This window comes from Electrophorus electricus, chromosome 4 (genome assembly GCF_013358815.1).
Source record: "Electrophorus electricus isolate fEleEle1 chromosome 4, fEleEle1.pri, whole genome shotgun sequence".
In the NCBI taxonomy this organism is placed as follows: Eukaryota; Metazoa; Chordata; class Actinopteri; order Gymnotiformes; family Gymnotidae; genus Electrophorus; species Electrophorus electricus.
In genome coordinates this window covers 13554952-13567122 of record NC_049538.1, presented here as the reverse complement: position 1 = coordinate 13567122, position 12171 = coordinate 13554952, and the positions used below count along the sequence as shown (strand labels likewise).

At 49.8% G+C, this 12171-nt stretch overlaps 1 protein-coding gene across 1 annotated transcript in view; it reads left to right on the top strand.

Moving 5' to 3' along the window:
• Nucleotides 1-9174, top strand: part of ppp1r37 (protein phosphatase 1, regulatory subunit 37) — a gene marked incomplete at its 5' end in the record, with an annotated part of 31121 nt that extends 21947 nt beyond the window's left edge. Inside the window, 11 exons of the mRNA XM_035525429.1 lie at nt 536-581; nt 1028-1128; nt 2803-2922; nt 3167-3317; nt 3894-4049; nt 4464-4576; nt 5248-5389; nt 5487-5653; nt 5996-7634; nt 7740-7841; nt 8324-9174. Coding sequence (XP_035381322.1) covers nt 536-581; nt 1028-1128; nt 2803-2922; nt 3167-3317; nt 3894-4049; nt 4464-4576; nt 5248-5389; nt 5487-5653; nt 5996-7634; nt 7740-7828 — 2724 coding nt within the window. The remainder of the gene's footprint in view (nt 1-535; nt 582-1027; nt 1129-2802; nt 2923-3166; nt 3318-3893; nt 4050-4463; nt 4577-5247; nt 5390-5486; nt 5654-5995; nt 7635-7739; nt 7842-8323) is intronic.
• Nucleotides 9175-12171: the final 2997 nt, after the last annotated feature.

The following is a 12171-nucleotide window of genomic DNA, read 5'->3' as shown; positions in this document are numbered from 1 at the left end:
CTGCTCTCCTGAATTCGGTATGAAGGTGGGAATCTTGGGTAAAGGTGGTGTCACAGAAATCACGATCACCCTGTAAACTGTGTAGCTGTGTTACTCTCTCTTGGGTTAGCACAAGGCTTGCCTGCCCTCATTTATGATCGCGTGTGTGTGTGTGTGTGTGTGTGTGTGCGCACACAATCTCAGCCCTTTTCTAATCCCACAGCCATCTGAACACACACACACCCCAACACTCATGCAGGCCGTCGTTACAGAAATGTTCGCATTCATTTGCTGTGCGTGTCGAAGCACGCACCCTTTTATGCGCATTCACACAAGCACCCGTCACACTTGCACAATACTCCAGGTCCAAACCCCCTCACACACAGACACACTCCCTGTGCTATGTGTGGCTTCAGGGCATGCTACAGTGGCACACCTGTCTGATCTCACCCCCCCTGCTGTTGTTGTCGTGGTTTCATGCTTTGCTAATTAGCTGCCTTACTCCGAATGCCCTCAAACACGCAGTGCCATCTGTTGCTTTTATCTATTGTTGTAGGACTTGACAGAGCTGACACAGAGAAATGAGTGCTTGGATCTTAAAGGTGAGACCCGTATCTCTCCCCCCCCCCCCCCCCCCCCCCGCCAACACACACACGCACGCACACACACACGCGCACACACGCACGCACACACGCACACACACGCGCACACACACACACGCACACACACGCACGCACACACACGCACACACACACGCACACACACACACACGCACACACACACACGCACACACACCACATTGCGAAGTGTAACAGGCTCACATGCTTTGTGCGGAGACACCACTGATCCTCATACCAATCCCATCCATCCCTCTCTCTTAATGACCTTGTTCATTTTCATCACTGAGGTTTTGTGTTCAAAATAACACAGACTGCCATCAGTAAGACTGAGCAGTGATTAGTCTAGGAATGGAGTTGATTTTTTTTGGAATGGATTTTTGTGTTTTGTGTGCGACAATTCAGTCTCTCTCTCTCACCCCTCCCCCCAGGAGAGAAGTTGGACTACAAGGCATGCGAGTCTCTGGAGGAGATCTTTAAACGTGTACAGTTCAAAGTGGTAAACCTGGAGCAGACCAACCTGGACGAGGACGTGAGTTCAGTTTCCCCAAGCCCCCCTTCCCCAACTCATTGTTTGTTCTTTTACCATAATGAATTCCAGTCCCAATTACTGCCCCCAAAAGTTTCATCACTGACGTGTCCAGGCCCATCTCGGTTGATACCGGCTGATCCCAGCGACCTGCTGATTGCAACTCCACTCTTGCACGCACATTATGAACTTCTCCCAGTTGAACTAGTGATGACCGACCGGCTCTGTTCGCCTTGGGGCTCCGGTTACAGAGAGGGCATATGCTTTTGCTTTGTTTCTGCGACCCATTAACCCCACAGTGCTGTTCATCAGTGCTGCCCCTGCTGTTGCCCCATAAAAGCTGTAGATCTGAGAAGGCTGAGAAGCTCGAGGCTGTCTGCCCCATTCCCCTCCTTGAGCCCATCTGCCTCGCCCCGCCCAGGGCGAGGTCAGGGTCTGAGTGCTGAAGTACTGTTCCGAGTGAGCGAGTGAGAAGCCATTTCATCATGACCGAGACTCCCGCCTGACTCATTTGACCACAGGTTAACAGTTGAAATCATCGCTGATGGTGGTTACGGCTCCCGTGTGGCTTGATCTTTAGCTGTGATGCCAGATGCAGTCCTGCACAGCGTCTTAGTGTTCATGCTCTGTACTGGATGTTAAATGCCCACCCTGGTTGGAGTCTCCCTTTTGTGTGTGCGTGCACGTATGCGCATTCGTGCACGGACATTTGTGTGTGAACAGTTGTGTGCGCACGTCTGTGCGCGTGATGGAGGGGGAGAAGGTGAACACAAGACAGAGGCAGTGAGTGTAAGTGGACTAGTGGCTGTTCTAGTCTTCTGCTCTCCAGTGTGTTCAGTTCGGTGTTCTGCCCTGCATTAGGGAAAGAGGGAGTTGCGCTAGGTGTACTAAAGTCATGTGAGACATGCTCATCATCCCACACACACACATATATATACTTGCGCTCACGTGCACACACAGACACCTGTACATACATGCGCGTGCGCACACACACACACACACACACACACGCGCGCACAGAATTCTAAGGTTTAGAATCATATTGTTCAAGTTATTTACATACATCAATTAATGATTTTCTTTTTTAAAAAGTGATAAAAAATTGGTAAGAAATGTCGAATTTGTCTGCCGCATGTTTTGATTGTTATGTATTACTCATGTCATGAGTCAGGTCATGTGGTCAGATCATCTGCTGTCTCGGGACATATCGAATCGCTAAGTCTTAGCAGTCGCTTCATGGCGAAGTCTGCGCTGTGTGGAGGGGCAGGTTGTGTACGCCCATCGGGGGGAGCTTGTGGTGGGGGAGGGGGAGCAGGTCACCCTTCCCCTCAGCAGGAAGCTCCCTGAAGCTGTTGCAGGTGGTTGTCATGGTGAAACAGGTGCTCTGCCTCATACCCACTGTGGCTTTGCCAGGTGTTTCCTGTTCTCAGATGTAAAATGAGTCTCCTTTAGGAAGGCCAGCAGTTTAGGTTTGTGACCGGGCGCATGGCAGACGGGATCTGTTCCTGAAATTGTCTCCAAGTGACAAACTAAACGTTTTTGTGTAAAAATGGCATACTGTAAGAAATGTACCTTCTGCATATAATGAACACTAGTAACTGTTTGCCATATTTCTGTCTCTCTTGTCTTACTCATCTCTTCCTTCTTTTCTGGGGCTTTTTCTCCTGTCTGTCTCAGGGAGCATCAGCGTTGTTCGATATGATCGAATACTACGAGTCAGCCACTCACCTCAACATCTCGTTCAACAAGCACATTGGCTCTCGCGGCTGGCAGGCAGCCGCCCACATGATGAGGAAGGTGAGAGTCGGAGGGGCTTCTCCACTGCCCCGACCATTCCCATATCTATGCCCTACTGGCTGCCGCAGTGAGACCTCTTAAATCAGAGGTTATGTTTCCGCAGTACAACCTAAAATCCGAACTGGTGTTCGGGCCCTCGCGGTTGAGCAGGTTGCTTCCTGTACGAGCGGGTCCGTAGAACCACCTGTAGTCTCGCGTGTTTACTTGAAATGTTTGAACTCTGCGCATGCGTGTGTCCATCCAGACTAGCTCACTGCAGTATCTGGATGCGCGGAACACCCCTCTGCTGGACCACTCTGCTCCGTTTGTGGCTCGAGCTCTCCGCATCAGTGGCAGCCTGGCCGTGCTGCACCTGGAGAACGCCGGCCTATCGGGGAGGCCCCTCATGCTCCTGGGTGAGAGCTCGGCCGTGTGGATGGAGGTGGCGGTGAAACGAATTGAACGTGCATATGGCAGGAAGGAGAGGGAGGCGTAGAGAAAGTGCAGGAGATGTTGGGGAATACAAGAATGAAGGAGAAGAGCTGGTCAAGGAAAAGAAGGAAAACCTGCTTGGAAAACAATAAAGAAAAGCATAGGAGGGAGGGGTGGGACATCAGGAGAGGAGGCGGAGCATGAGGGGAGGGGTTCTGAGAGAGAGAGAGATCGAGAGAGAGATCGATCGATCACAAAACCAAGTCCCCAGCGTGTCGTATACCAGCACAAAGGGGGATGGGCCGGACTCTGCAGTAAAGCAAGCCAGTTTAGTGGGCGAAGTCGTGATTTAACCAGACAGGTTATTTCCAGGAGACAGGGTGACCTCTAAAGGTGTGAGTGGTTCAGACAGATGTGCCCAGTCCTGCTGGCAGAGATCCTCCACCTTTTTTTTTTTTTTTTTCTTTTTTTTTTTTTTCTTTTTTCCTCTCTCTCTCTCCCACTGTTGAAATGTTAATGAAGCTTCTTTGTACCGTGTGTATGCGCACGTGTGTCCACAGCAACAGCACTGAAGATGAACATGAACCTGCGTGAGCTGTACCTGGCTGACAATAAACTGAACGGCCTGCAGGACTCGGCCCAGCTGGGCAACCTGCTGAAATTCAACTACAACATCCAGATCCTCGACCTGAGGAACAACCACATGCTGGACTCAGGTAGGAGAGAGACATGCAATCTCGCAGGTCAAGGGTCAGGTGGGAGAGAGGAAAGCGGTCTCGCAGGTCTGATGTCAGGTGGGAGAGAGGAACGCGATCTCGCAGGTCTGGGGTCAGGTGGGAGAGAGGAACGCGATCTCGCAGGTCTGGGGTCAGGTGGGAGAGAGGAACGCGATCTCACAGGTCTGGGGTCAGGTAGGAGAGGAACACGGTCTCGCAGGTCTATTGTCAGGTGGGAAAGGATAGTGGTCTCGCAGGTCTGGGGTCAGGTAGGAGAGGAACGCAGTCTCTCTGCACCACTTTGGGTTTATGCCTCTCTCTCTCTGTCATTTTCTCTCATTTCATGCTTATTTTGGAGATCCCAAATCCTCTTCCCTGACTTCCTATGTGTGTGCATGTGTGTGTCCTGTACAGGGTTGGCATACGTGTGTGAGGGCCTGAAGGAGCAGAGGAAAGGTCTGGTGACGCTTGTGCTCTGGAACAACCAGCTCACACACAACGGCATGAGTTACCTTGCTACGGCACTGGTATAATAACACATTATGATCATCATTACCACACAAACACACACACACACACACACACACACACACCAGCATGAGTTACCTCACTACTGCACTGGCATAATAACACACCAAAACACCATCATCGTACCACGCACTCAAGGGCATGGGTTACGTCACTACATCACTTGTACAATAACTCACAATCATCTCTCTATGTCTGTCTGTCTCTTTCTCTCTCTCTCTCTCACTCACACACACACACACACACACACAAACAAACATTCCGTAGACACACGTACACATTCACACACATCTTCATAAACACTCCAGATCCATAAAACCCACTCCTCAGTCTCTCTTGGAGCTCTTTGTCTGCATCACTACACGTTACACTTTCCCAGTTTAACCGTGCAGACGTGAAAACCTATGTGGGAAGGAGAAAAAACAGGGTTGAAATGCTGGCAAACGGCACTTCTACTATATCTATGATCAATCTCTCTCTCTCTCTCTCTCTCTCTCTCGCTCTCTCTTCAGTTTGCTTTGACCTTCCCCTTATTCTAGTACTGCTTGTGCGCTACATTTTTCTTCATCTTTCAGTAGCTGTTTCAGGACGTGCATAATTTTGATCAGAACCTCCTGATTTCATATCTTGACACCAGACTGGCTCCCTGTAACCCCCCCCCACCCCCCAGCCTTGCACTCAGAGCTTGGAGACGCTGAACCTTGGCCACAATGCGATAGGCAACGAGGGTGTGCACAAGCTGAAGGACGGTCTGATCTCCAACCGCTCGGTGCTGCGTCTGGGCCTGGCCTCCACCAAGCTCTCCTGCGAAGGTAAGCCCTCGGCCTGATAGACCCCGACAGGGCGAGCGTCCCTGCTGCCTCCCCTGAGGTCCGTGTGTGTGTCTGTGTATCTCCACGCCTGTCTCAGGGGCCGTGGCCGTGGCTGAGTTCGTCGCCGAGAGCCCGCGGCTTGTGCGGCTGGACCTGCGGGAGAACGAGATCAAGACGGGCGGCCTCATGGCCCTGTCCCTGGCCCTGAAGGTCAACTCCTCGCTGCTCCGCCTCGATCTTGACAGGGAGCCCAAGAAAGAGACGGTACAAAGCGTGGGTGGGGCATGGGTTCTACTTGAGCTCCATGTGGGCTCCACATTCTCTTTTAGACAATGATTTAGCTGTAAAAGGTTCTTTAAAAAAAAAAAAGCATACCTATAATGGAGGTTTACTGGCTTTCACATATACTGCGCCAAAGCCGTAAGCTAGTAGAAGAGGTACTTTATTAATCCCCAAGGGGAAACTAAGTCATTTTACCAATCCATGTAGTGAACACGAACACACACCTTCACTACCCCATCCCCAGGTTTCTGTCCAAGCCCTCTTCTGTAACCTTTAGGGCCGTGGCTAACCTCTCTCTCGCTCTCCCTCTCCTCTACCTCTCAGGTGAAGAGTTTCATCGAGACACAGCGTGCCCTAGCTGGCGGAGATCAGAATGGCTGCAAGCGGAACTTCATCCTGGCCAAAGAGAAAGAGGAGTCCCAGCTGCAGGTGAGCCAGTCAGCCTCCATGGCCGAAATCGCCACTGAGGAGACGCCGGTGGAGGAGGAGAGCCCAGCCGCAGAGCCCGGAGATGGAGAGAAGTCAGCCAGTGAGGGGGATCAGGAGGAAGGTGAGAAACCCACCAAAAACCAGGAGGGGGAAAGTCAAGACACAGCCACGCAGGAGGATTCCGATTCGGATACCGAGGAGGAGGACGAAGATGGCCTCGAGGAGACGAAAAACGCCGCACAGGAATCGCCCCCAAATCAGATTGCGCCCCCAGATCAGACCGCACCGCCAAATCAGACCCCTCCCATGGTGTCTGCAGTAAACCCAGCCCTCGGTGCATGTCAGTCCAGCCTGGCTCCGCCTTCCCCCACCCCTGGCCACACCCCTGCCTCCTCTGGGGTCTCAGCCATGGATTCGGGGCTTGGGACTACAGAGGCGAGTGTGCCCACTGTGCCCGCTGGAGCGCCACCCTCCCCTGGCCGCTGCATCTCGGTGTCTAGCCCAGGTAGAGGCCACAAGATCTTCATGGTGACTCGCGTGGAGAGCCCGCCCGAAAAGCAGCAGCCGCTGATGGAGCTGGCCAGGAGCCTCCAAGGGAGGGCGCCAGAGATTGAAACTCCTAGGGCACCTGAGCCAGCGGAGCAAGCCACGCCTACACCATCTCTACAGCAGCCCGAACAGAACTCCTCAGCGGCCAAGTGGAGTGTTGAGGCGGCCACCTCAGCTCCCAGGGCCGCAGAGCAACCTCTGCCGGCCCCGTCTGGGACCTCCCCGCAGCTGGGCCAGCAGGCAGAAGACTCACCTCAGCCTGGCGAAGAGCAGCAACCACCTGCCGCCTGCAGCGTGGATGAGCAACACCAGAAGGCAGCAGAGGGCAAGGACACCGCACAAACACTGACGAGAGATGAGGACGAGGGGGTGCACACCGGGCATGCTCAGAGCCAGAAGTCTTCAGCACCAGCTGATAAGGAAGGGCCCATCAGCGACAGGGTGACGCCGCACATGGAGGAGAACAGCTCTCTGTTTGAACAACCACCACAGGGCGCCGTTGCCGATAATCTACTTGATGAGCTATCGATGAGCACAGGTAATGACCTGCAGACCCAGAAAGCGCTCTTGTGTTCGGAACAGCGGTTAGTAACAGGTAGTGACCTGCAAATGGGGCATGACGGTTGCAAACTTGAGCAAGTAAGGGTGTTGGGCAAGCCACACGGAGAGCTGATGCAGAGAGACGCATACCAGGCCCGTGAGCTTGCCCAAGAACAGATCGCCAAGCGTGAGAGCAGCAGCCAGCAGCAGCCTGCCTCAGAGCCCACTGCAGTGGCTGTCCACCACCGCCCCCCGGTGCAGCAGGATGGCATCGCATCCACAGGGGCAGAGGATCCAGCCGAGCGTCCCGACGAGAGCTCCGTGGCGGAGACCGAGGGCGTTGGCGTGGAGAGGGCCGTCCTACCCAACGGCCTGAAGCCCGAGTTCGCTTTCCATCTGCTGGAGCCGGAGGGGACCAAGACGGCCTGCTGCATCATGGAGCACAGTGAGTTCCCGCTGGACTGATCAGACTGTGGCAGACAGCAGTCAAGAGGATTGGTGTACCTGATGCATGTTCGTTTCGCATTCACGCGTTTTTGCGTTTTCACAGTGAGTGTGACTGCCGAACTCAGTTGCGGCCAGGATCTGGAAGAGCTCCTCCTAGAGGCCAGCTTGGATACAAGCAGAGATGCACCTTAGTGCTGTAGCTACGGTAGCCCATCTTTTCTTCTATTTATCCATCCATCCATCCATTTATTTATTTATTTGCTTGCTTGCTTACTTGTCTGTTTAGTTATTTTTGGTCTGTGCTCCAGTTTTTTTGGGTTAACGTATCTTGCTAATTAGCCTAGCAAACAGTGGCAGAAGTAATTCATTTAAAAATGAGCAATTAGCAAATGTTTACTCTCCCTACACTGGACAAAACTGAGAGACCAGATAAATGATAAGTGCATTGTGAATTCCAGCTGCACTTTATCTGATGTGTGTAGCATTCTTGCCTCTTTTTGTTGGTGTGCATCTTATTGGATTTAAGCTTTTTAGCATCCTTGTTAGCTCCCTGAATATAATGAGGAAAATCACTATTATCACTATTGAGGAACATGACAGCATGACTTAAATGGTTCATTTTCTTGGCAGTGATGGCACCCCAATCTGCAGCTCACCCATTTAACCTCCTTCTGCTTGTTCCTGCAGGCTCCACCCATGTTGAGAGGCTCGGTCCAATCGGTGTGCACCACTGGGCCTTAGAGGTTTCTCCCATCCTCCCTCTGCTATGTTATGGTCCCTTCCCTCCAAGGCAAACACTAAGAGACCATTGAAAAGTGAATATTCAGAAGACAGAAACAAACAGCGTATCTTATCATCGTATGCTCCTCGAGACATCGTTGCACAATGTTCACTACATTGGAGAGCAGTGAAACAAAAATATTTAAGGTTTTTGTTTTTTTTTCTTAATGACCCTGATTATCTGAAGAAAGGATAATTTCATGCTGTCCTTTCATTTGTCACACTACATTCCCCGTGATAATGGAATTAAGTGCAGAAGGGAGCCAGACAGAAACCAAAGACATGCACCGGGTAACAGCCGTTCCTCTATGTTGAGCTGTAGACTAAGGCACGCCTCTCTCTGGCGCCCCCAAGTGGACTCCAAAAGTTACTGTAGCAGAAAGATGGACCCCTCCTTTTTGGAATGGTTGTGGATTTAAAAAAGTGTAAATGCGCTGGACATTTGAGCCGGTAAACGTGTCACTCTCTGGCTGTTAAGACTCGGTGGGCGGGAGAGTGGGCACACAATTTTTCTCTGTAAGTGTGTGTGAAGGTGTGTTTGTGTGTCACATATTGTTCTGTCTCAGAGAAAGGAAAAAAAACCCTGCCAAAGTGACACACAGTCCCTTCTTTAGTTTGTTCCTGATGTGTGGGTCCTCCTCAGGAACTGTCCGTGTGGCTGGCATGTTGTGTTTATGATCCCTTAGCCATTCCTCATTGGCCAAGACCCTGTGGCCATTCTGGCCGAACCTCCTCAGTAAGGGGGGGGGGGGGATCAGTCTCTAAAGCCTTCTGGAAACTGGGGGGGGGTTACCATTCTGCATTGGCTGGACTACTGCTGTTCTGTAGTGAAACTGCTGAATTTTCCAGATGCTTCTTTTGTTAGTGAATATTTTTCATTCTTTCAGTGTGTGTGGGTTGTTTTTTTGTTTTTTTTTTTGTTTTGGTTTTTTTTTTTCTTCTTCTTAACTGTTTTCCTATAAACAAAATTAAAACCAGAAAGTACAGAGGCATACAAAGTAAAACGTTTGTAGCTCTTTTGCGCTCTCTGTGTGTCTCTCTCTCTCTCTCTCTCTCTCTCTCTCTCTGTGTGTGTGTGTGGGTGTGGGGGTGGGGGTGTGGGGGTGTGTGTGTGTGTGTGTGTGTGGGGGTGTGGGTGTGGGTGTGTGGGTGTGGGTGTGGGTGTGTGGGTGTGGGTGTGTGTGTCACCTTCCTCTGGTTTCACCTTGTGCCACCATCATTTGCACCAAACACAGATTCAGCATATAAGCCTGCTCTTAATTTTTGCTGCTTTGGGGGATCGTTAGTTTCTATTTATTTTATTGGAATATGAGCCTTGTTTTGTTTGATGTTTTCCCTCTTCTCCTCACTCTCTTTTATTAGTTGTTACTGAGGCATTTGGTTTTAAAGATTGTCCTCCTACCCTGTTCCCCTTCCCAGTTGGTGTATATTTTCAGATTATATAAAGAGCAATTATACTTTTTTGGGGGGTTTAATTGATGTGTGTGTGTGTGTGTCGGGCTGGATCTTTGGGGAAATTGCAGGTTTTTTGGGCTAAGAGCACACAGACTGTTTCAGGGGAGGGTGGAAAAACCCTGCAGGCACGAGACTGAATGAATGTTGACGTTTATAAAGAAAACACTACTGCTCGGTGAAGCCACAGCCAGAGAGTTCTCATTGCACCCACAAGGAATGGGAAGGTCCTCCAGGTCTCAGGGAGGCAGTGTCACTGATACCAAAAACGAGTAGTGGTGGTGGACACTCAATCGGCCCTCTTCTGGTACAGATGGTGTGCTTTATACCCTGTTCCGCCTGCTCTGACCCGTCTCGCTGGCTTGCGTCATTGGCACTTTGACTCCTCCAGGTGAATAGTACAAATGGGAGATGTGTTTGTGAAGCAAAACAAAGCCCCCGGACAGTTACGGCCTCTACATCCAGATTCTCACTGGCCAAATAACTGACACTTCTGTGCTGCCCCCAACCCAATGTTTGTAATGCTTTAATTTTTAGTAATTTTTAAATTACCTGTTAATTTAATCAGAAATATGTGCTGGTAACCACAAAGAGATGTGTATGGCAGTTTTTTGTTGTTTGTTTCTCTCTCAAATAAATGCATGTAATGAAATTCTAAGCCTGAAAAGACTTGTGTGTCTACTTCTTATCTGGTGTTAATCCAGGTTCATTGGTGTGTAGTACTTAAAAAGTGTAATTACAGTGGGGTTTTTTTTGGTTTTTTTGTTTTGGTTTTTTTGTAAGCACCCCTTCAGCAGCTATAACCCAGCAGAACAGGACAAGGCTTCTCAGACGTTGGGGATACTGGGAACATAGCAGCTGTTTGCTTGTTTATTAAGTGTAAAGGCAGCTGGACTAACACTAGGCTTTAGACAACTTTCAGAGTTGATGGTTTGCGTACAATGTTGCTTTGCAGAGGACTCGTTTACAGAAAGGAATTGGGGACCTGAAATTTTTGTCGCATTACAGAGGTAGGTGAATGGTGTTGGGAGTCGTTGCCAAGGACTCGTATTTTGGTAGTGTGGTACACTTGCCCAGACAGAGGACTGAACCCAAGTCGTAGCAGCATTCTTGTTCAAGAGTCACAGTACAAATAAGTTTGTTTGGTAGAGTCAGAAGAGGCAGTCTCTTCAGAACATCCCTTCTCCTAGGGTTGATAACCTTGGTAATATCCCCTCCACTCGATTCAGCTGATACATTCATTCTGCACACCTGCTGAGAGTGTAGGTGTAACACTTGGCCCTTAAATTGGTTTTCAGTGTCAGGAGTCATGGAAACATGAAAATCACATGAGAATGTAAAGCTGCTCCTGGACTTAAATGAAACTAGCCGCAAGGTGCCTGGTATGGCTACACACAGAGCCTCTGTAGCAGCGCAGCTTGAAGCACTGTAGCACTGGCCTGATGGAGGTCATATCAGGAGGAGCGAGGTCTTCAAGCGTACCCCCACACACACACACACACACACTCACCCCTGCTGACTGATGTACACCTGCTTTGAAAGAATTCCCATGCAGCCCTAAACCACTGTCTCTTATGTAACAGCTGGGAAACGTCATAGGAAAAGGATTGTGCATGCAATAATCTTTAATCTCCATTTCATAAACTGATGGTAAATATGTTAACAGAAACACACCATTACTGTATCTGTGGGCAATTCATGATAGAAAACATTTTTTATGGGACACTAAATGTACAGTCAAATCAGTTTTTTCTTTATTATGCATTTACTAGCTAGAGAGTAGTTTGATACTGTAATATAAAGTATTTGGTGCACAGAAACAAGGGGTAAAGAGGGGTAAAGTGCAGGGCAAGGTCAAACGGCTTCCACATGACCTGGAAGAGGACAAAGGCAGTCCTTTCAACTAGGGACTGTTAAAACGGCACATAAGTATGACCCCCCAGGACAGTACAGAATCACAAACACATCATTTGTGTTACAGGAACTGAAATCTACAGACCACTGTGTACTGAAGATAGATCACATGGTCTCAGCCCTAAAGGAGTCTATTTGAGGGGCAGTTCGATGTGATATCATCTGATCTTTGTCCACGTCAAAGTGAAATGAAAGATACTATGTGATCTACAGCAGTCACATGAACACTCCTAACAAGACATTATCCCAGAATTTCCCCAAAGGCAAGAGTCGCTGTCTCAGTCATTGCTTCATCTGTGAGGTACAGTAATTGCCTGATGTGATCAGTTGTTGCGGTATTAGGTTTAGCTACATGCATTGAGACGGTGGCTCTTCCTGACTGATCGAAT